The sequence below is a fragment of the Epinephelus lanceolatus genome, chromosome 19 (assembly GCF_041903045.1).
Source record: "Epinephelus lanceolatus isolate andai-2023 chromosome 19, ASM4190304v1, whole genome shotgun sequence".
NCBI classification, from domain to species: Eukaryota; Metazoa; Chordata; class Actinopteri; order Perciformes; family Serranidae; genus Epinephelus; species Epinephelus lanceolatus.
In genome coordinates, this window is record NC_135752.1 from 29,135,696 (window position 1) to 29,161,143 (window position 25,448).

General features: G+C 42.4%; 1 protein-coding gene across 1 annotated transcript in view; it reads right to left on the bottom strand.

The window, feature by feature from the left end:
* Window positions 1-1,495: 1,495 nt before the first annotated feature.
* The window catches only part of npr2 (natriuretic peptide receptor 2), a 98,899-nt gene continuing 74,946 nt past the window's right edge, over window positions 1,496-25,448 (bottom strand). Inside the window, exons 16-22 of the mRNA XM_033646468.2 lie at window positions 16,530-16,676; window positions 12,915-13,038; window positions 8,834-8,902; window positions 8,472-8,646; window positions 6,457-6,555; window positions 4,156-4,247; window positions 1,496-2,080 (exon numbers count right to left, since the gene is read on the bottom strand). Coding sequence (XP_033502359.1) covers window positions 2,018-2,080; window positions 4,156-4,247; window positions 6,457-6,555; window positions 8,472-8,646; window positions 8,834-8,902; window positions 12,915-13,038; window positions 16,530-16,676 — 769 coding nt within the window. The 3' untranslated portion in view covers window positions 1,496-2,017. The remainder of the gene's footprint in view (window positions 2,081-4,155; window positions 4,248-6,456; window positions 6,556-8,471; window positions 8,647-8,833; window positions 8,903-12,914; window positions 13,039-16,529; window positions 16,677-25,448) is intronic.

Here is a 25,448-nt window from a genome sequence, read left to right on the forward strand (position 1 = left end):
AATGAGCGGTGATGTCATTACAACAAACACACAGCTGCCTGCCACTGACTCGCCTTTCTCCACTACTTCCTCCCTTATCTGGCCACAGCTGCTTGCAGTTAATTAGACTGCACACAGTTCCTTTACGGTACACTTGTTATATTTAAATAATAATATAATAATGCTGGCAGTATTGTGAAATGTAAAGTGACAAGGTTAATATACATCACATAAACCTGAACTAATTGTCAGGACTTGCAAGGGGATGGAGGATAATGGAGGATAAAAACAGAAAATAAAATCTTCAAGGTGCAGCTCAGTTTCAACAGACGCTCCTAAAAGGTTACACGGGGTAGACTGGCCCTCTGGTGAACCGGCTTCGACACCTCTGCATTAGCTCTGTGAGAATGTCCTGCCTTTTAAATGTGAAATTCTAGCAGGACATTTAATATTTCAGAGGGGACAGCACAAGGTCGTTTATAAATTCTTTCTGGGTTAAACTTGGATGAAAACATTTGGATGAATACTGCCAGGAGGTTATGACCCAGATACATCCGGAGAGTTCACATGAACAGCATGAGGGTGGATTAAAGGAACACTTCATCCCCAAAATTAACAGTTGTTCATCAGTTACTCACCCTGTGCTATGTCGAATTTGCGAAGAACATTTTGTTTTTCTCACATAGCTCCACACTGAATAAAGAATCTGAAAACTAAGAAAATTTGATGTTTTAAAGGGTTAGTTCAGATTCACAAAGTTCACTCAACACAAAATTGAGCATAGTGTTAGTTCAGACAGGACACAATGTCAAGCTCAGCTCACATCCCAGCTATGTCAGCTGATCTGAAACAGCCCAATCAACTGATGGAGCAGCTGATTGATGGAAGGGAGTCAGCTGATAGATCACATGATTCCTTTCTATGCAACCAATTGGCGAATCTCATTCAGGGCACCCTATTTAAACTGCTCTGGCCTGCCTACTGTTGCTGCTTCCTCTGCAAGCCGCTTTGCAACCTGCCTCCACCCCAGCTCCTCCTTTTCATGTTGTGTCTGACTTATCAATGTCATTTCTGTTTGTCATTGATGCTGCTCTGTTCTGTTCCCGGGGGGTCTTTGCTGCTGCTGCTTCCTGCGTTAGGCTTTCCATGTAGGCGCATGGAAGGGCAGAGAGGTTTGCTCTCTCTGCCGCAGGCTTTACTTGTTTGCGTGTGGAAGGGCAGAGAAGTGTGTTCTCTCTGCCTTAAGCTTTCCATGTAGGCGCGTGGAAGAGGCTTTCTGCGTAGGTCTAGGAAAGGCACAGAGTTTATAAATTGATGTTTTACTTCAATTCACCAAGAATTTTCTCTGTCTTTGTTTACCGTGGAGGAGTTTTCTTCACAAATGTAGCATAACACAGAGTAATTGAGATACAAATGATTATTTGATTGATTATATATTAGTCTCATGTTACACCTTTTATGGATGCAAATATCAATAACTAACCACACTATGAATAGAATAAAAAATACCACCTGGTCCGTAAATGGAAAAAGAGTGTTTTACTCAGTTTATTGAACAAAATATCTTACAGTATCTTGGATATACATATATACATATTATCTTGTACTGTGTAACACGGTGTGTGAACCCCTGCAGTGACATCAATTGTAACGCTGTGCCTCCAAACTTCAATGGATGTTCAAGGAAATATTAACACATCATTGACTTCCAAACACATTATACAAATCTTAATATAGAAAGCACAAAAAATAAGAATTTATCAGTGAAAAGTACTCACTCTCAGGACAGAAAGGTTCTTCATACAAAAAACAACTTTTACAATATTTTTTTTCTTTCTTTTTTTTTGCAGTTACAGTTTGCAGGTAATAAATATACCTGGAATTCCCTCTGTTTATTTTTGTCACATGGTGTCGTTCTCTTTTCCTCGGCACGGAAATCACCAATAAGGACTTATTCTAGAACAAATAAAGTAGTGGCTCGGCCACCGGAGCTTCTGCTGTCGTCTCCACTGCTGCTGCCACATTATCAGCAGGCCTCTCAGATAACATACACATCAGTCTTCTCCCCGAGAAGCCAATACGTTCTCATTTTGCCTTTGCCCTGGAAAAACACAGAAATCAATAGGTTCATCAATGGAGATGAAGCAGAGGGTGGGAGGTGATATCCTCTATTAGCCTGCCCTTCGTTTTAAGGGTGACCCTGATGGTTACTGCAGCTCAGCTTACACCTCCACCAATGAAACATAATGCACAGTCAGAGAAACATCAACCACATGGTCACACGTTGCTAAAAGCATATTGCTGAAATGATTAGCTGATCATCAGAAAATTAATCAACAACCATTACCCAACATAGCTGGCCCCATCTTATCAAATGTGAGGATATAAAAGGAATATATTTCAGTTTTTACACCATTTTCTCTGATTTTGTACAAGGCCAGGGCCCAAAGTCCAGATTTCTGAGAACAATCCCCCTAAAAAATATTAACTAGACACTGAACGCCTTGTCTTTCATTTTGCACTGCAGCTGCATGGAGGGGCGGAGCTGTCCTCCCTCACTGTCCTCCACACTCAGTGCGCGGTCCACATCCTCCTCCTCTTCATCATCATCCGCCTGAATATTACTATCTTACCTGTTGAAAGTGAGCTATCTGAATTATGAAATGGTTTTGTGCGTCCCTTTCCTCTGTTTTGTCACAGCTGTGTCTCGCTGGCAGACTCACTGCACTGATTGTTGGTCAAACAACTCTTTAAAGGCTCTGACAGATGCGAAAGACGCAGAAAATCGAACCTGTTCCTAAAATTTTAATGACGGATGAAAGTTTTGGACTCAGCGTGCAAAGGCCTTTAATCTGGGGTTGGCTTTTACATTCACTTTTATTAATCAGTGTATTTGCAAACAGTAACCGACAATCCTGCACAGTGTACCTTTAAATACTTGGGCTAAATGTTTGTATTTGCTGCGTGTAAAGTCTTCCTCCTGAGGTTGCTAAAATCGCCAAATTCACAGAAACGCTGAGGACATACAGTAAGTGTCCCCCATAGCAGCTACAGCTTTGATTTTATAGACTAAATAATTGATTAATAAAATAATCCTCAGACTAAGCTACTAAAATAAGACTACTGAAAATAATCTGCACTTTAAGGCCAGTGCATTAGCACAGGATTAGCAGCATAGGAGTCTTCAGTTATTTGAACATTGAAAGGTACAGAAATGAGATGTGAGGTTTTCAAATGGACGCCCCTTTGTAAGGTTAGATGTCAGTTTCAAACTTAAAATTTAGAGATATAATTCTATTGCAAATCTTCATATTAACAACCACTGCGTCTTGTATTAAGTCTATAGACTAAATCACATTGTTTCTGGGTAGAAAACCCTCACACTGTGTACACAAAATGAAACAGCACTGGGCGTATGCTATATTTAGAATATTTTCACAGCTTTACCCAGCTGTCAGATGGTCCTTCCTTATGGGGAACTGAAGCCTCTATCTCAAAGCAACCAGACTCCAGTTGTTGGAGTCTGGTGGCTAGACTACCGCTGCCTCGACCAGTTAGTGTGCACAGTCATAATATTCCAAAAATAGCATACACTTAAACTCGTATTGATTTTTTTTGGTGGCTAAAGTTTGTTTTGTTGTCCCACCGTCCACAGCAGCGCTTTGCTTAGCTTCCTTAGATTTAGTCTGTCAAAGCAGCACAGTTTATAAAATAAAACACAGCAGAGATGTCAGATTGGTGGCACCACTGTGTTTAACTGTTTATCTTTAAACAGTCACAGCTGAAAATGAGAACAAAAATAAGCAAGGTTGCCAATTTCACTTATCTCTGCAACTACAATCAATCGCCTGTTGTTTACCCTGAAGTGACTGTTGCTGTTCGTGTGACGTCATGGTGATTCAGTGTATTTCCAATAAGGAATTCATTTGTTTCAGTTGATCCATCTTGTTTTAAAAATAATTTCTGGTACGTGTCTGAAAAAAAGCAAACAAGTCATAATTTAACCCTCAGCTCTGCATCTGAGGCCAGATGAGTTGTACAGACAGACATTTTTTGCAGTGTGCAGTTACTCAGCGGTGACAAACACAAGTGGGAGAGCCCGTCTCAGTGCAGTGCTTGCTCCTTTCTGCTGCTTCAGCTCGGTCAGCTCCTAAAAAGTAAAGCACGGTCTCTTACCTTCATTTCTACGTCTCCTCGTAACTGGAGATCAAAGTAGCCAAACTCATCCAGCACTTCTTTGGTGGCCGAGGATACGTGGATCTTTAAGGCTGCAAAACACACCAAGAGAACAACAAAGAGCGTTTGAGCACAGTGAAAAACAACTCTGACAATATTGGCATCACCACCACTCTGCTTTTATCTCAGGCCTCAGGATATGCAGCAGACAAGGAAACTGGGGAGCCAGACGAGACGATGCGTTCGGTCCCGTCAGCGGATGAAATGCTAACGGTGATGAAAACCCGTATTGTTTCGTCCAATTAATGCACACAGTGCAGAGATGTGAGACGAGATTCCTGCCTGTGAAGTTCCAGGCTGTGCAGTTTATCGCTGGCTAAGGGCCCTCAGCTGTAAGTGCTATCAATTATTTACCAGTGGAGGCACAATACAGGAAGCGACTCAGTAGTTAATCAATACATCTGATGATTCACTCGCAGAATATCCAACCACACTTTCATAACACCAGTTCCTGTCACTGCCAGTTAGGAGCAGAAATGTCAGTAGGAAGTATTCGACTCAGCAGGTCAATATGTATTACATTCAGCTTTAAAATCATATTTGTGCTGAAGGATGTTTCCATCCAAGCACATCAGGGGACAGAGAGGTAGACATGACAGTTTATAAGTTCAGTGGAGACAAAGATTCAATCACAGAGTGTGTTATGAGCACAGGATTTAATAAACTGTTCAAATAAGTGTTTATTTAGTGTTTACTGGAGTCCCCATTTACATCTGGTTCCCCTACGCTTTGGACAGATTTCTAACAGCCTGAGATGTGCTGAGCCAGTCACAGCTGACACAGAAAAGGACAAAGAAAGTAAAGAGGAGCTCTGTTTTCAAAGATAACCCAGCAGGCTGAAGCAGATGTGGAACTGTCTGTTGACGCTGCTATCGTGTCGATGTTGAACAAGCTGCATGGTATATTTTTGCTAAAAGAACAAACAACTGCACTAAAAGCTTTTCTTGAGAGGGAAGATCTGTTTGTTGTACTTATGACAGGACTTGGCAAAAGTTAAGGGGGATTCATACTCATGCGGCAGACCCTATGCCGTAGCCTGCGCATGTGGCCTACGCCGTTGTGAGCATTTATACATGTCTGTGTCACTCTGCAGTTACACCTCCAAAACACTAGTCGGCGGCAGAGGTTTCTCAAAACACACCCAAAACACACATTAAACATGGCTTAATAGAGACAATTTCAAACACAAATCAGCTCCACTATAACTCGCAGCATTCACAGACAAAGCATTTGTCTTTTGCTGGACACATTTCCCCCACAAATACAACATGCTAATGTTTTTAGCACAAGCCTATGGCATTTTACATTGTATAAATTAGCCTAGCAGCTAGCGAACATTTCCTCTGTTCATATGAAGCCAGGGACAACAGCAACATTTAACATAGGTAACGTTACAAAATCTGGCTTGATTACAACTCACAAGGTTCACTGACAAAAAAACTGTCTTATACTGAACACGTTTTCAAAACAAATATAACTAGCTAACACTATTAGCACAAGCCTATGGCATTTTACATTATATAAATTAGCCTAGCGACGAGTGGACATCTGTCCATCCTGGAGGAGGATCCCTCCTCAGTTGCTCTTCCTGAGGTTTCTATCATTCTTATTCTCTGTTAAAGGTTTTTTTTTGGGAAGTTTTTCTCTATGCGCTGTGAGGGTCCAAGGACAGAAGGATGCCGTATGCTGTAAAGCCCTCTGAGGCAAACTGTGATTTGTGATATTGGGCTTTATAAATAAAACTGAATTGAATAGAAATAACCTCTTAAATGCTTTTAGTTAAAGCCCTGAACACCATCCCTGAATAAAAAATCTCACGTGCAGTAGAGGTTATAGACATCCCTTTTGTAGAATGTCATTTGGTACAAGCTCTCAAATAGAAAATATTATACCCAAAAATCACAGATGTGCCTTAGAGGGCTTTAAAATGGATCTATCGTTAAACCTTCAATATAGAAAAACCTCTTAAAAGAAGAAAAAATATAATGGGAAGAAGAAGAAACCTCAGTAAGAGCAACAGGGAGAGGATCTCTCTACCAGGACACAGTAGTAGAATTACAATATGATAAATCTGATTGAGGAATATATATAATTTATAGCAGAGTAACCACAATCTCAAGACAAAGAAGTCCTTGTAAATGCAAAAAAAAAAACAAAAAAAACCCTGTGAAACCTGTTCTTCCTTGTTTCAAATCCAGATCTGGAAACATCTGATATAAAAGAAAAAACAGTGACACTCACCCTCTCCGTTGGACTCCATTCGAGACGCCGTGTTTACGGTATCTCCAAACAAACAGTATCTTGGCATTTTTAAACCGACCACCCCGGCACAGACTGGACCTATAAAACACAAGATAAATACAGTCACATTTTACAGCAGGAAAAAACTAAAATAACCGCCACGCTGAGAACTGCTGTCATTATGACACACCAGCGCCGCAGTGTAAATGTTTTTAAATAAAACGACAGAGGTATGAGTGAATTGAAACTGTGCACAGATTGCTTTAAATTACTCTGACAATGCTAAGTACCAGCCTACACACGCTGGTCCGTCTCTGTTGCATGTCAAGTGTCTGATTAAGAACACAAACAGTGCCGCCATGAGCTGACACAGTCTAAATACTGTGTCAGGAGCCTCTCGTAAATTACCTCAGACTAAATGCTGCCGACAGGTCAGATAAAACATCCTGAGTGTTTATGTCCAGTCAGGACACTGGTATCCAGAGCTGGGAAGTTACAAATCACTGCACAACAATGATACACACTCAGCTGCCAGATTATGAGATATACCTCGCTAAAACTAATACAGGCTAACACAGTGGTCCAGGAATAAATCCTACTTCTATGAAGCTTCAGTTTTTGAGATTACAGTAAAGACAAAAAGACAGACACGGCCGACTAAACTAATCATTTAGTCTACATTTTCACAAGCACTCCATTCATCTAGTTGTAGAGCACATTGGTTGTCACATTACACACACTACTGTACAAACATCGAAAATCTTTCTTGGACTCACAGTAGCACTGAAGTTTTGATAGCTGTGCAAACCTTTGATTACATGGTAGAAGAGAAATGTGCTTTGGCTGGTCCAAGTTTGTGAAATCTATTGTTCATAATTCTGCAAAATGTATTGTAATAAATGTGAGATCAGCCCAGAGCCCTTTCAGAGGGGAAAGAGACAAGTCATGCATGGGAAATCCCGATGCTGCTTCAATCACAAAACACATACTTGGACGGCTGACTGTATTTCCTGGTAATGGGAGCAAGAACTGAATAAGTTCCCATAATTACAATATTGAAGGGGCCTGTTTCAGCCCTCTGAATCACTGCCTGCATCTTCGATTGGCTCAACAATTCAAAAAGGTCTGGTGTTGTGCTCATTACTGGCAGTTTTCCCACCAGGAGACAATCAATTGTTGATAGATACAAGACGGAATTAAGAAGGGGGTAATCATCTTCCTGTGCCAGAGGGAGGAAAAGAGGTATATCAGTGAAAAATGATTCATCTGCGATCATCAACAGGATGAGGACTGGTCATTATGAAAGATTAAATCTGGGATCTTCCAGGTCACCTTAGTGCAGGTGCACAGTTCAAGATCAGGCTGATACCTCTTCCTAAGTGGACGTGGTGCGAACGAGCAAATGAGTCAGCATCAGATTGTTTCAGTTTTTCATTCATTCATTTTCTGTAGCCACTTATTCTGTTAGGGGTCTCAGGGGGGCTGGAGCCTATCTCAGCTGACATTGGGTGAGAGGCGGGGTACACCCTGGACAGGTCACCAGACTATCACAGGGCTGACATCTACGGCCAATTTAGAGTCACCAGGAAGCCGGAGACGTGGAGAGGATCCTGCATGCGGGGTGGCTTCCCCACCCTGGGTTCAGGCCCCCACCCTGTGTTCAAATCTTGAACATACAATTGCTATATGCGACAATGCTAACCACTGCACCAGCATGCCACCCCCACAGTTCAGGACCAGGCTGATACCCCTTCCTAACTGGACATGGTGCGAAAGACCAAACGAACCAACATCAGATTGTTACAGTTTTTCACTTGTTTAAAAGAATGCTCACCCTGGCTCCATTTTTGTAAAGCTTTGCACACCTCCAACCTATTGTCAGAGCATGAGCAAGCCGTTGTTTAGACTCAATCAAGGCTCCCTGAATGTTGTTGTCCCTCATAGTTGTTTTCCCTATCCGCCGGAGTTCGCTTGCTTGCTCTGTGTGAAGAAGAGTTGCGAGAGTTCAGACTCACCTGTGTGTATACCTATCCTGAGTCTTAGCTGGTCGTTGGGTCTGTGTCGGATCTTGAACGTTTTGACCTGTTCTAACAACGCCAGCGACATCCCAGCGATCTCTCTGGCGTGCAGTTTACCGTTCCGCACCGGCAGCCCTGACACCACCATGTAGGCGTCACCAATGGTCTCCACCTGAGGGACGGATCATGAAAAAAGTTATACATCAAAGAGTAAAAATAAAACCTAATTCATCTAATTTTGCTTCCTCTCTAAGTCCTGAAGGCATCAATAAGTTGTATTGAGATGTTGGTGTTTGAGGTTTTGTTTCCCACTCGAGCTTTCACGCAATAAAATGCATCTTCCCATAATCCTGACTTACCTTGTACACGTCAAAGTTATCGATGATGGCATCGAAACAGGTGTACAGATCATTGAGCAGCGTGACAACCTGTAGAGAGACACAAGAGTTTGAATAATGTGACTCCAGTAAAGCAAAAAGGAGATAAGCACTGAACATGTTTAGTTTAACGCCTGTGTGCCAACTGACAGAACTGCAGCCTAAATAAGACATGCAAAAACACAGACTCCTAATCCAACATTTGATACTGTTGTCTTTTGTTTAACGGTTGACAGACTGGGCGGCCAGTGCGTCTGCAAAACCTCCCAGTCTCCCACATAATATGTGTTTGTCTGTTGCTGGACGGTCGCCCGCCGAGGCTTACTGACAAACACATTCGCAGGATCATAAATCAAATCCACAGATGGAATATTACAAAACACAATCTGCATCAAATTTGCCAAATTGTGCGGCATAATGGTTGTGATGTAGCAGTAATGTCAGGGTTTGGCTGTTTGTTCAAAGACAAATGTACTATTCAGGCTTCAACTTTGATGTCAATTTTTATAATTGTGTTTGAGAAAAAAAAAACAGCTGGGTCTTTATCTAGTCAGGACATTTTGTGCTGTACTCGAAGAGTCAGTAGTGTTAAGTGGATGAGAACATTAAACAGGGATGCTCTGTCATTTTGTCCATACTGAACTCTTAAAGGGACAGTTCACCCGTAAATCAAAAATACATAGATGTAGACACGGACAGACGACTTGCTGAAGTTCAAACTGAGCATCAGAATGGGGAAGAAAGGTGATTGAAGTGACTTTGAACGTGGCATGGTTGTTGGTGCTAGACGGGCTGGTCTGAGTATTTCGGAAACAGCTGATCTACTGGGATTTTCACACACAGCCATCTCTAGGGTTTACAGAGGATGGTCCCAAAAAGAGAAAATATCCAGTGAGCAGCAGTTCACAGGAGAATAGCCAGACTGGTTCAAGATGATAGAAAGGCAACAGTAACTCAAATAACCACTGGTTACAACCAAGGTCTGCAGAAGACCATCTCTGAAGCAACAACACGTCCAACCTTGAAGCAGATGGGCTAAAGCAGCAGAAGACCACACCAGGTGCCACTCCTGTCAGCTAACAACAGGAAACTGAGGCTACAATTCACACAGGCTCACCAAAACTGAACAATAGAAGATTGGAAAAATGTTGCCTGGTCTGATGAGTCTGGATTTCTGCTGTCACATTCAGATGGTAGGGTCAGAATTTGGTGTAAACAACATGAAAGCATGGATCCATCCTGCTTTGTATCAACGGTTCAGGCTGCTGCTGGTGGTGTAATGGTGTGGGGGAGATTTTCTTGGCACACTTTGGGCCCCTTAGTACCAACTGAGCATGGTTTTAACACCACAGCCTACCTGGGTATTGTTGCTGACCGTGTCCATCCCTTTATGACCAGGGTGAACTGTCCCTTTAAAGTCTGTCCTGTCACCAAACTCAGAACACAGGACACTTGGTGCCTGTGCATTGTGTCATATTAATGTAATGCCATTCTTATACCTTTTAGCCGTACACAGTATATGTTACACACAGCTGCATCTCCCTGGTCTTGATGCAGGCAACACCCCATTACAAACAGCCAGTACAATTACAGGTCAACACAAGGTGAAGTGTTTGATTGACTGAATGGCTGACAGTGGGACCGAGGGCCAAATCTCTGCTTGGCAGGGGGGTTGGAGGTGTCTGAGCTTTTTATATAGCCTGACAGAAGCAGCTGCAGACAATGCTGTGGGCTCACAACAAGTGCTGTCACCTCCTCTCTATGTTTTTTTGGGGTTAAAAATACCCCACTGTATTGTGATTTATAAAGGCAGAAAAAGATAGTGGTCTTATTCATCATAAGACCCATAATGCATTAGTAAAACAGCATTATTGTCATTGAATTTCTGATATATAACCAACCATCATTTGAAGAACATCTACAAAGTAAGGCCATTTCTCTCTCTGAGCAACAAAGACATATTGATGCATGCTTTAATAACAAGCGGGCGAGACTATTGTAACGCTGTCCTTTCTGGTCTGCTGAGAAACACAATAACTTAGCTACAATTCATTCAAAATTCTGCTGCACAAGTGCCGACTGAGACCAAAAAGTGAACACAGATTACACCTATTTTTAAGTCTTCACACTTGTTACTTGTTGTGTTGATTTTAAAATTCTTTAATTAGTATATAAGGCACTACATGGCCATGCAGAGCACCAGACTACCTCTCAGAAATGCTTTTAGTATATGAACGAGGACAACCCCTCAGATCCTCCGGTTTGTCTCCTTTAGCTGTTCCCCAAAGCAGAACAAAAAAAAACAAGCTCCAAGCTGCTGGTCCAATGTTCCAGATGATCTGAGATGAGCCAAAAATATTGCATCCATTTTTATCTGCTTATCAGGAGCTGGGTCGCAGGGGCAGCAGGCCAAGCAAAGCACCCCAGACGTCCCTATCCCCAGCAACGCTTTCCAGCTCCTCCTGGGGGACCCCAAGGTGTTCCCAGGCTAGATGAGATATGTAATCCCTCCAGCATGTTCTGGGTCTGCCCCTGGGCCTCCTACCAGTGGGACGTGCCTGAAACACTTCCAACAGGAGGCGCCCAGGAGGATCCTGATCAGATGCCCGAACCACCTCAACTGACCCTTTCGACACCAAGGTGCAGCGGCTCTACTCTGAACTCTGGATGTCAGAGCTCCTTACTCTATCTCTAAAGCTGAGCCCAGCCACCTCACTGAGGAAAATCATTTCGGCCATTTGTATCCACGATCTCATTCTTTCGGTCACTACCCAGAGCTCATGACCATAGGTGAGGGTTGGGACGTAGATGGACCAGTAAATCGAAAGCTTCGCCTTGCGGTTCAGCTCCTTCTTATCCATGATAGTCTGGTGCAACGCCTGCATCACTGCGGCCACCGCACCAAACCGCCAATCCATCTTACGCTACATTCTACCCTCACTCATGAACAAAACCCCGAGATACTTGAACTCCCTAGCCTAAGGTAGTGACTCTCTCCCAACCCAGAGGAGGCAATCCACCGATTTCCAGCAGAGAACCATAGCCTTTGATTTGAAGGTGCTGACCGCTTCACATTTGGTTGTAAACCACCCCAATGCGTGCTGGAGGTCACGGTGTGATGAAGCCAACAGAACAACATCATCTGCAAAAAGAGGAGATGCAATTCTGAGGTCCCCAAATCGGACCCCTTCCTCCCCCCCGGCTGCGCCTAGAGATCCTGTCCATGAATATCACAAACAGGATCGGTGACAAGGGGCAACCCTGGCGGAGGGCAACACCCACTAAGAACGTGTTTGACTTTACGCCGAGTGAGCAGACGCAGCTCTCACATTGGTCATACAGGGATGGGATGGCTCATAATATCTTTCTGTAATATTCACAACATTGATATAAATGCAGTATTCAAATAGTTTCTGTTGAGGACCCCTCTGAAACCAAACCGACCCCCTTGACTGATAATGGCATCTTCGATGTGGAGTGACATGTTTACAGGTATATTACAACAACAATTGGTTAAATGTAACTGTATGGGATCTTTTGTTGTACTGTACAAATATCTGGCCTTGTAAAGAGACATTTTGAGAAAAGAGATGAAGATGAGAAGAATAAACGTCCGTTCTTGCGGTGATTCCACTCCATGCGTGGGTGTCAGATTGACCATCAACACTTCAGACCCTCTGCCTGGATGTGTGTCATCACGATAACGTATTTGCCCCAGAAACCTCTCTTTGGTATTTAAGAGAGAGGGAGATATGTGGTGGCATAATGTGACTCAACTCTGCGTCAACACACTCTTCCATCTAACAACTGTACTATTTTGAGTTGCGGCCCGTGTGTGGGAATGCACACTGTGGGAACTATGAGACACTCTGTAGGTAGAGACCTGATACTGCTGAGCACTTTTATGTATGAATAGAGAAAGAGAATTCACCATGATCACGAACAAGCTTTTAGATGAGCTTAGCAGATGTTGAGGGAAGTCAGGAAAACTTGCACAATAACACTGACAGAAATGGTGAGCTGCAGAGAGGAGGACTGCAGTGACATATTGATTGCTGCGTACCTGTAGCGGTGTGCTCTCTGCAGACATGGATGTGAAGCCCACGATGTCGCTGAAGTAAATCGTGACGCTGTCGAAGGCTTCTGCCTGCACTGTCTCCCCTCGTTTTAGCTGCTCTGCTACTGAACTGCATGCAGAGAGAGAAAGACATGAGGTCAAAATGTTCATGCTGTGAAACTGTAAAGATAAGTTCAGAAGAATCTAGACACAAGGGGCAGTTAGTGATCAGAGGAGATTCACAAGTCTAAACCTCTAAATAGCTGAACTTTGTATGACACGCTAGAGGGCTTTTAATTTGAAACAGGAAGTGCCCCGCTGTTGTAGTCCAGCCAAAAACTTCATCTAAAATACATGTTAAACTTAAGAGCAATACACTTAGACACACTGACACAGTAGAGGGGACCTGCTTTCTCTGGAGCTGTACCCACTGATCATTTAACGCAACCGCTCTCCTCTTCAGCTCCGGTCGGCGATATACATACCCGTGTGACTGGTGGAGGCTGTGCAGCCATTGGCAACAGAGTTAGTAGACTGCTAAACTAGAAGTGGATGACTCTACTGTGCCTGCTGTATGGGCCAAATGATGTGGAAGCAGCGCCAATCATCCGGGTTATAGACCCTTTCACTGTTAGTAAACAGTATGACAATTTTTGATGGTCGGGACTTAGCTGGAAGCGAAACATTTCTCCACAGACATTATGCAGGGCTAGCAAGCAAGTTCTGTTGGCTGTGTTAGACATTGGAGGAAGATGTTGCGAGTGGTGCTTTCAGAAATACTCATTTCGAGTGCCAGAGCGCACTCTGGCAAAAACTAGACCGTTCCTAAATTTGGAGCGCTGTCTGAATGAACCGTTCGGTTATCCAGAGCACCGCACGACCCGTATGCTCTCACTCAGTGGATGGATGATGTGAGAGGATGGTGGGATGGTCGGCTTTGTGGTGGATTACTTTGCCAATCTTACAAAGGAAGACGATAGAACAGTTTCCTCCAGTTTGTTTTGCTATCAAAGCTAGCATTAACTAATGCGCTACAAAGTTAGCGTTACAGAGAAATCCAATATTCCTATTAATACCTCCCCAATTTCTGATGATGTGGACATAATAACCCTTATCAACATAACGTTATTCATCCCTACAACAGTAAATAATTTCTCCCTAACCTGATACGAAGTGCGTGCTGCACATGTGAGCATTTTTGATGATCGCCTCCGTCCAGTCCTTTCGTCTTATCGCATTTAACCATAGTTGTCTTCGTTTTTGCTGACGGGCAGTGTTGGGTGGTATGTGCTCAAATTTAAGTTTTGAGCCATGACTCCTTCTATTCTGGCTCCCAATAACACAACAAGACGACATTTTAGGACTTCTATGTAGCCTCATGTAGCCTAGCATGTTTTGCCTCCAGCTAATAAAATGATGTCATTGTGACGTCCGCCCTAAAAGGCTTTACTGTATACACGGCAGTTAAACATTTTGAACTTAATGTGCCATTGAGCAACTTTTAATATAGTGGACAAGGTCTCGCCTCCAACACTGTATCCAGTTCTCTTTATACATCCACGGGATGATCAGCACTTCCTTCACACTGTGGAGCTCATAGGGTAAGCACACTAGAGACTTTCACTGGCCAAGCCGGCTACTTCTGATTTAGCGCTCCAAAAACTTGAATGGGGATAAAATGGCTCTTCTAGACGTTCAACACAAAGCATCACATGACCAATTTGGAATTTCACAGTTTGACCACTACAAAAATTGGCTTCAAGGCCCACACCCTGGGTGCCTGGTGTTCATGGCTCCATCAGTCCGTGCACTTCGCGGGCATTCGTGTTTCGTTTCGAAATAACAAATTGAAACACAGAAAACCAACCATTATCTGTTTTTTGTTTTGAAATGACCAAACGAAAAAGGGAAAAAAACCCCAAAAAAACAAAAACGGTCCATCTCCTGTTTTGTATTTGATAATAAAGAAAAGAAAAACGGAAAATGAGTCGTTATCCGTTATCCGATTTAATTGGGAATTTAAAAAAACCCTGTGGGAAACTCCTTTCTCTGTTTTTTGTTCGTTTCTTCTCTGTGACCAGTAAGTTACATTCATGTGGTGTCAGAATAATCGGAAAAATGACTTTCTGACTGGGAAAATACACATGAACGCCCGCTCATGTCGGAAAAACTACTCGGAGATAATTTTGGAACAGGAGTTGCCGACTTGACTGAAACTGACGTCACTTTCACAGAAAACTGGCGGACGAAAAGGAACGTTTGGTCCATGGTAATAAAACTTTTTATTAATTCACATATTGCATATCATTTTTTGCAGACATGTAATGTGTAATGTGGTATGCCGTTAATTGCTGTCCACGTAAAGTGACCTAGATTAGTTAGAAAAGTTATTTATTAGCATAACATGTCAGATAAAGCAATATTCTAGTAGTTATAGGAAATGTACATGCTCTGTATGTACATTTCATAGACCACATGAATGCAACTTACTGGTCACAGAGAAGAAACAAACAAAAAATAGAGAAAGGAGTTTCCCACAGGGTTTTTTTTAAATCCCCAAATTAAATCGGATAACGGATAATGAATAACGATTTGTTTTCCGTTTTTCTTTTCTTTATTATCAAATAAAAATACGGGAGACGGATCTTTTTTTTCCTTTTTTGTTTGGCCATTTCAAAACAAAAAACGGGTAATGGTTGGTTTTCCGTGTTTCAATTTGTTATTTCGAAACGAAAAACGAATGGCCGCAAAGTACACAGACCTCCATCAATGCCTATTCATTTTAAAAGAGCAACAGCCAATGGGGAAACACAAACACTCACGTCATCACCCACTCCAGCCAATAGTGTAACTTCATTACTCACTTACTCAGTCACTCATGTTCACTCACTGATGGACAGACTGTCATGTTTATAGGGCTGGCCTTGCATGCTGAGTTCCAGCCAAAAAATAAGGTTAAACAAGCGACTGCAGGCTCAAAGAGGTGGTGAGATAATGATGATTGTCTTGTTGACTCCACTTCCTCAAAGACTCGCAGACACAAAACACCTGGCAGGTTCAATTATAACCGCATGTCAGTTCATCTTTGCTTATTCTGCTCGCGTTAATTTCCTCCCTAATCAAATAATACCGACGGCAAAAACAGCGTGGCAAGAGTCAGCTAGTCTAATTCAAAAGTGTTGTGAGAAACGATTTCTGTCCTTTCTCTCAGGCCCTTCTCTGTGTGTCTGCACAGCTTTGAAGGAGGAACGATTTTTCAGTAGGAGAAAGGATAAATGTGCGAGAAAGATGAGATTTGCTACTGTGGTGTTATCCAAATGCACAAACCCACTATCACGTCTGCTCCTCTGTCTCACTTAATGAGCAGTTTGCCTGTCAGCTCTCTCTGTTCCCTTTCATCTACAGTGTGATCGCACCGAGGGGAAATGTGTATCTGTGAATAAAATGTGGTGTTGGGAGGGATTTCCAGTCTTTAATTAATACAGGGATTTAACACAACTGACAGTGTCATTGAGCCGTGCTGGTAACACTCGCCCTATTTGCTGGATTCGAGTTAATTGGAGTTTTAAGCTTTCGGGGTGGAAGGACAAAAGTGCGCATGTGATTGCTGTTTGTACTTACTGTGGTAAAATTTGATAGAGGAGGTTTTCTGCTTTCCTTTTCTCCTCCAGGTAGGCTTGTGTTCGCTCCTCCACCAGGTTCTCCAGGTTGTTGGCGTATTGCTCCATCCTGGACAGCAGGTTGTTAAGAATACTAGTGCTGCCCTCCCTGCGGAAAACACAAGCGCACACACACAGAAAAGAGTTAGGCAGTAAACACACAAACTGCTGGTCAGTGAAAACCTCGGGTCAAGAGCTCAGCTCAATGTGGTAAATAAAAGAAAATGGATCAGATTTCACACAGATCCCTCTGGAGACACAGGAGGCAACTTTTCTTTCAGCAGTAGTACTCTGCAACACCTGTAAACAGATGGTGTGTGGAATCGGTACAGTTCGTCTTCAAGTTTTTGGTTATCTGTACTCATATGTGAGATTCTACATCCTGTTTTTTTCTGAGTGCCAGTGTATTTTCTCAATCGTTACCGTTTATCAGAGCTCTCTGACTTTTTTGTGCAGCTATTGATGGACAGAAATGAACAAATGATTCTGTTTATGGTATGGTGTGTACTGGATAAGCATGTTGAATGTCCGAGTGCTAATGGATTCAAGTCTTTTCCAGGGTGTCTACAGATATAACCAAGTTAAATTTAAGACCTTTAATACAACCTATATGAAATTTAAGACCAAACCTGCAATAGAAATACACATTATATATATGAACAGTGAGGAAAATTACAACAATTGAGTGAGTTTAAATTTAATGTGCCTAATGAAAAAAGAAAACAAAATCTCATCGCTGTCATAAACGCTATTTATTATTGCAATTCTTCGCTCTGTCCAATGATTGTAAACAGTCACTTGGTCTGTCAGGCTGGAGAAATTTTAGCAGTAATGTGGCCTAAAATATTTAAGACCCATAAAATCTGAATTTAAGACTTTTAAAGGACCTATAGACACCCTGTTTCCCCCCCGCTGTTATCATAGCGTACTGCTCATACTGCCTGCTTTGGTGAGTGAATAGAAGCGAATGAATTGGACTCGAGTCCAGACAGTAAACGACTACGTTCTCTTGAAATGCAAAGGAATTGTGAGGCAGCAAAAGCTTGAGATATCCCCATTTTTAGTCCCTGGCATCGGCCGAGCTCCAGAAACTCTAGGTCCCACATTTCCAAAGATGCAATCAACAACATGTTTTTGTTGGACCTTCCCTGCCTGATTAATGCCCTGTTTGTAATGCAGCTCTCTGTTCGAACACTGTTAGTCTGAGACAACAGTGATGACATCATCAGCATTATTTTCCCAGATTTGCTCCTCCAGACCCAAAGAAGATCTACAACTGTTAGTAGTTAGTAGTACTAACCATGACAAGAAAACTGACCTTAACGACCATCAGAGGTTAAGTGGCAGTGTAAATGATTGAGGTAAAAATCTAATCAGTCAAAGGCCTCACGGTATCTTTGAGTGCTGTTGATGTCTCTCCTCCAACATGGCCATGAGACATTTATGTTTAAATTTTGATTGCGTACAGTATCTTTCTATATAACCTAGTAGAGGGAATCAACAGAGGCGCCCCGAAACGATATTATCATGATGCTTGGGTCGCAATATATTGAGATATATTACCTTTTTTAACCGCAAATTAATAATTATAATAATAATATATTTTTCATGGTACTCAAAGACACTTTACATTAGTTAAAAATGATCATAAAACAGACTACAATAAAATAAACACAACATCATTCACACATTAAAGAGAGTTTTGATGAGTGATTTGAATCAGGACAGGTTGATGCAGTCTCAAATGTGTTCAGGGAGTAAGTTCGGGAGGGAGGGGGCAGCTATGGAGAAGGCTCTGTCACCCCAGGTCTGGTGCTTGGTCCTGAGTGGCGGATTTAGGAGGTTGGCATCACAGGAGCAGAGACTGCAAGAAGGAGTGTGGTGGTGGAGCAGGTCGGTGAGGTAGGAGGGGGCCTGGTTATGGAGGGCTTTGTAAGTGAGGAGAAGGACTTTGAATTGGATGTGTTGTGGAGCTTCAGTCTGTTCATCTCACTTCAGTCATTTTTATTGCAGAAACAAAAAGTAGTGGACTGAAAAAGCAACAGATTTTATTACTCTAGTACGCTACCAAAGTTTAAGTTGTATTTGCAGCATTAATCTATATAATAAAATATCGATATTTGGCATTCCTGTATCGATACAATATTGCCACACAAAATATTGTGATACTGTACTGTATTGATTTTTCCCCCACTCCCACCATGAACACACAGCAGCTGTTGTTACCCTCCAACATGGAGGAAAAACAGACACTCCAAACATATGACGGGTCTCTATCTACGTCTCTACTGCTGCGATCGTAGCATTTCACATACATTATAATGATATGATATATGACTGTGTGATTAATGTGTGTGTCTCAGGGCATTTCTACATGCCTATGCTTACACACACACACACACACACACACACACACACACGCATTTACTCCGACGGAGCAAGAAGGTGAGTCATCCACACCACTGTGGCGGCTAAAAGCATCAATGCCTGGCAAACTGCCATGTTTCTTGTGGGTCACAGATCCTACACACACCCACATGTTGTTTAAGTTTAAAGAGCGAAACATCAGAGGGAGACATGAAAGACAGTGATGAGTATCACCGCACTGAGCTCAATCACACAGGCCGTGGACTGTTTACTGCACCGCAAATCACAGACGGCCATATTTTCCCACCATTCATCCAAACCAAACTGAGAAGCGTCTCCATGCTGAGCGAGACGCTAAAGAGACGAGCAGCCAGAAAATAATCACTTCAGCAAGTGATTCAATCCTGTATCCTGTTAATCCTCCGAAAGCAAGTGGAAAACATCTCTTAGATAAATCAGATAACTCATTTGTCGCCTCTACTGTTTGTACGTCTGAAATTTTGTTCGGCCACGGACCAATAAACCGTGAGCAGTTACCACCACCGCCTCTTTTGTTGACCTCGCCATGACACCAAGGTCAGAGGCAAGGAGAAAGAGGGCAGCTGCTGCTCCCCTATCTCGCATGGTTATTAGCTGCTGATGTCTGAGCCAATTTCCTAAAAAAAGCAACTATTATGCAGCTGTAAATTCATAGGAAGGCTACTGGAAAGCTTGATGTCATCTGGCACTAATTTGAGGGAAAATGGGAACGATTTTAAATTGGTAAACTACCAGTTAATTAAGTCTAATTAATTGTCCGTGTAACCCGATGAGTCGGTCAGTCAGTGCACAGCAGGTCACCTCAACATGTGATAATGTGAAAGTAGTCTACAGACAAGCATAAAATTCAGCAAACATGAATAAATGTTCCAATAATAACTTAATATTTATTGACATTGTGTGTATCATCAATTTACCATCAATTAAAGGACATGTCTCTGGAATTCAACAAGTCCATAGCTACACTGTACTTAAAAAGGATCTATTATGTTCATTTTCAGGTTCATGCTAGTATTTAAGGTTTCAACTAGAACATGTTCACATGCTTTAATGGTCAAAAACACTTTATTGTCCTACTGTCTGTGCTGTAACACCTGCTGTATTCACCCCTGTCTCTGTTTTAGTGCCTCTATTAGTCCCACACGTAAAAAAAAAAAACCCTAGTCTGCACTGATTGGCCAGTGTTTTCGAGTCTTTCCTATCTTGGCATCTTTGCACTGCAAGTCCCCAGGAACAGCTCTGAGCTCTGCAGCCAATTTTACATAGTGGACAAAAGTGGAATTGCAACATCTGGGTCCATCACGTGATGCCACAGGCCGCAGGAAGACTTCTCCCTGAAACTTATGAGAGAGACATCTGTAAATCAGTAGATACATTTTTTTGAGCATCACAACTCCTGCAAAATAACTGATCACTATCAGGATTTGATCCATTTAGTCTGATAACACTTCCAAACTTAGGCGAGTCACATGATTAAATAATTTTTTTCCATCATTTAAGCTGAACCATCATTTAAGCTAAACCGGAAGTTAGCCACTCGATCAGGGGAAGTCTATGTGAGCTTGCTCTGTGGGACCCATGGTGCAGAAGATCTTGGTAATTTCATACCACGGAAACAAAGCTTTTCTGGCTTCATGCGCCACTGAACAACACTCATAGGAATGAATGGGGCTCTGCCTCCAGCATTGTATCTAGTTATCTTTATAAATCCATACTGCATTGTCATTGCAGCCAGGGAATGACTGTAACAGTGGAATATGATCCCAAATCAGGGGATCCCAAGCTCACACGTTTCACTGTCATTAGCATGTAGCTACATGTAGCATTGTAGGCAATGTAGTGTACTACTTAAGATGAAAACACACTGGTGCTGCCACAGTGTGGCGCGTCATGTGATGCATGCTAAGTACCGCCCCTAGCACACACTGGATGTGTCACACTGCAGCTTGTCAACAGATGACCATCCAAAGTTATTGCTATTTTTACTTAAAGATCTGTACTTCCTCCACCTCTGCGTTAGCTTAAAATCATGTGTGGACAGCCCCTAATTAAAGTTGACTTGACTTATTAAACTGCCAATCCCCAGAGCTATGACTCGCCAGGAAATATATTTTTGGCCATAGTCTTATGGTGATGGGATTGTGGGTTGTTTAGCTCAGGATATTTCTCTCAACAATGAGTCTCTCCTCCTCAATTCTTTGTCTCCGACGAAAAACAGCAACAGAGTTCTCTTTATGCATCCATGGTGAGGAGAGGAGTCAAGCTGCCATAGGAGCAGAGAAAAAGAGCTTCTACGGGAGCTGGCATGTACAAGCAGAAAGTGAGTGGGAGGAAAAAGCATTGAATTCCGGGGGCAGCAAGCTGGAAATAGGACAGTGACGTCTGGGGGTGCCAACGCGTGTCTAGCCACCAACAGTGTGAAGTTGTACACTGAAAATACTAGGGGCGCATTTTTTGACGCGTGGCATTCGCGCCGGTGTGTTGTGGCCTTTTCAGTCATGTGCCCGGAGCATAAAGGAATCCAGCACACTATAATGTCACACTGCAGCCAAAGTAAAAAACAAAGTGTTGAAAACAGAGTGTTCAGAACAGTCAGAGGCGCGAGGTTTTTACTCTCAGGGATTACTTTGACATACATTTACCTTGTTATTTGAAATTTTAGCTATGTTAAATATGGACATCCTTCATTAAAACACTATACGTAATACTAGACACAAAACATAAAAGTATAATAAGTCCACTTTGACTGTCTCTGACCCCAGGAATAATCTTATCCATGGAATTTAATGGCCATTCTGGTGATTTATTATTGCCAGATTTTTCCTGTTTGTACCAAATCATATTTTTGTCCAGGAAACTCCCTGAGCAATTATTAAAATATTACTGACAGAATTAAACTGTTTTATCTATTGAACACTTTGTGCAGTTGCAACCAGACATAAATCAGATTAAAATCTGATGGCATTTCACCTGGAGATGAGCCTACAGCAACTTGACAGATTTAAATGCATTTAAATAACTTAGATCTCATGAGTCTAAATTATTTATTCAAAGTTGTAACTTCCCCAACCAGCCTTGACGTAGTTTCAGGGAATCATGGCTGTCACCAGCCAGTCAGCGCATTTGTCTATCACTGTGTATTTTGATGCAGATCTGGATCTAGACGCTGATTAAAAATTAAAAACATTTTCAACTATTTATAAAACAAATGTAGAAGACTGTGCAGTCTTGGCAGAGGAAAGCGCTCTCTGAGTGCTTTCTTGTTTACAAAGTGGCTAAACATTCAGGAAGTTACATTTTCCTCAAATCTCAGGGCTGACGTGCCACTTTTCTCAGAGAAAAACGCAGTTGAGGGTAAAAGAAAAATGGGTTTTATAATGTGAGAAAAATGAAATAGTGAAATAAACATAAGTGGTGCTGGCAAACAGTGAGAGACTTGATGTGCACAGGGAGAGGTCAGCTATTCATGGCGAGCAAAGTGTCAGCTCTCTGTGTGGGTTAAACCGACCCGTTTACTGCTGAACACCCCTCTTGTTACCGCGCCCTTCAAGCCCAAGCTCACACACACACACACGCACACACGCACACCAAAAATAACAGGCCATCCATCATGTCATGTCAACAACATACATTTACCTAATGAAAATAACCGGCAAACAGAGCATTAACGCACAGGCCTCAGTGGCCGAGGCACACACACGGGGAGGTACTTTGTACGCAGCTGTCAGAGCATCCTTGAGTGCTTCTGAGGATGTCAATCATACAGAGCTCTCTACTCCAAGCCACTGCAAATGGAAAGCTATACATCACTGGGCTCATCCTGCGCTGACTTACAGAGCTAACAGAGGAGAGGTCAGGCTGGGAGGATAAACAGCCACACAGATCTGTTTACAGAGTCCCGTCCAAACCACCTGTTTTTAGATTGCTGCTCCAAATCAACACAAGCTGTCACGCTCATTCTGTCTTTAAAGGATTGTAGCTTCTGCATCTGTCTGCATTTATGTTTTGAAAACTCTCCCTCGCTGGTGAAGTAAAATATGGCCTGGCATCCACGAGTCAACTGAGAACAGCAACCGTATCATGCAAAAAAAATGACAGTTGACAGTTTCCTCCTCATCACATCGCTGTGCGCATATCGTTTGTCCTTGAGGTTCAAGGCTCAGCAGTCACTATACAATACAGTAGTGCACAAAGACATGCAGCTCCAGTCTTATGAATTTGATTTCACAACAGTGTAGCTTGTGTGCTGTTTGGCATCCAACTCTCAAATCTCTGACATCAGAGTGTCCTTGAACTCACCAACGAGGAGGTGACAGCCACAAAAACAATAAAGGCAGTGAAATCTTCACTGTGATGGATTGCTTGTTTTAAGAGTACTTCATATTTCTGCATTTGCTGTGACGCTCTGGCAAAGCAGAACGGAGTATTATCTGTGCTGATTGTAAAAGTCAACAGCAAGTTCTCCGTTCAAATAATGAATATTAAAAATGTTGGATAAGGAGTTTCAGCAGGCTTGAAAGATGGACTGGAAGCATCACTGGTGCATTAGCTGTACCTCCGAGGCTAAAAAATGGAGCTAATGTGGAAGTGCTCAAAACTGCAGTTCCTCAAATGACCACTTGAGGCTGGTTGACACGAGTCACTTCCCATAGATGGCCATGTTAAAATGCCCAACTTTACAGCAGAAATAACGCCACCATGTACCAGGGTGAATATTTATATAACTCACGTTTATGTTTTATTAAGGCTTAAAGTGTTGCATAATTAATGGTGTGCTGCTTTGAGTGACTGGCTGCCTGCGAGGCGTCAGCTTTGGCTCTTAGTCTGGTCCACCCCTCGGTCCTTCAAAAGTTGACTCTCTTTCCCACATATGATCATCTTGGGACACTACTGGCTCAAAAAAATCCAAGATGTTGACAGCAAAATGCCAGACTCAAGGCTTTAAAACTGATGTCCACAAATAAATGGGTGACATCACAGTGGCTACGTCCTTTATTTTTACACAGACTATAATTCTGATACCTGGACAATCCGTTGTCATACTACAGGTCGACTATCGAAACCTCAGTACCTACCAGACTGACTTACAACACAGTTTTCAGAGCCTTTTTTGGTGCCAGATTGTTGCGTAGCTAGTTACATGTGACAGTGAGGCTGTGGTGTCTGGAGCAGAGTATGAAGTTAAACGTCGTGGTGCAATGTGAATACATATTAGGCTTTTTGTTACTGAAGAAATGCTACAAGTCCAAGTTCCTATGTCATCCTTCCCACCTGCTGATTAAAGTGAAGGGGGTTAGCCCCGAAGTTAGCAAAGTTAGCCTCCCTTAGGGTATACTGTTAATGTGGACCACCTGTTATTAATGAAGTGACACTCTCGGCCGTTCCTGAAGACATAATGGAGAAGTGCCCAGTTGCCGAGTCTCTCTTGAGTTAAGGACACAACTACTGATCCCAACACAAATATTATTTCTCCTCTAACAGTTAATACAGAAGGTGTTAAAGTGTAGTTGGGTTAGGTTTGTCTTATTATGAGTTTAGGTGATTTGGTTAATAGTGTTTTCTATATATTCATATGTTTATTTTAAATATAATTCAAGCTGTTAAAGGTTAATATTCAATTTCAAGTTACAATTAGCCTTTGCAATAAAAAAAAGCCAGCAGCACGGTGTTGTAGTGGTTAGCGTTGTCGCCTCACAGCAAGAAGTTTCCTGGATTGAACCCAGGGTGGGGGAGCCCTTCCATGCGGAGTCTGCATGTTCTCCCCGTGTCAGCGTGGGTTTTCTCCAGGTACTCCAGCTTCCTCCCACAGTCCAAAGACATGCAGGTTAATTGGTGACTCTAAATTACCCGTAGGTGTGAATGTGAGTGTGAATGGTCGTCTGTCTCTATGTGTCAGCCCTGTGATAGTCTCTGGTGTTAGCTGGGATAGGCTCCAATGACTACAGCACTGAGCGTAGCCGCTGTAGCTAACTGTGATGAGTCAGCTTGGACTGCCAGTAGAAAATGTCGGCATTGTACGTTTCTGCAAACCATAATTTGTACATTTCATTTGTATCATATCAACATTTCCAAAGAGATGTAGTTCTAATAGGTGAGGCAGCTGCCAAGCTGCAAACAATTGTTCAAGACCAACGAACAACAAAACTGTCTGTCCATTAGCAAGACATCATGTATGGAGGTGTTTTAAGCCAAAGCATGATCTTTTTTTAACCATAACCAAGCAGTTTTTGTGCCTAAACCTAACCACACATTAACCACAGCGTAAAGTTTCAACATATCTGCTGCAAAAAAGTGAACAAATGTTACATGTTTTTCTCCTGCGAGCTTCCAGTGCCAGTGGAACTTGTCGATGTGGAAGATAACATCAGGAAAGGTGATTTTCTCCTTCTCAATAACACACATCTAACAAAGCGATCTCCACTGTTCACTCTCTATTATGCTGAATGAAAGGATGTCGACAGGATTGCTTTGGCTA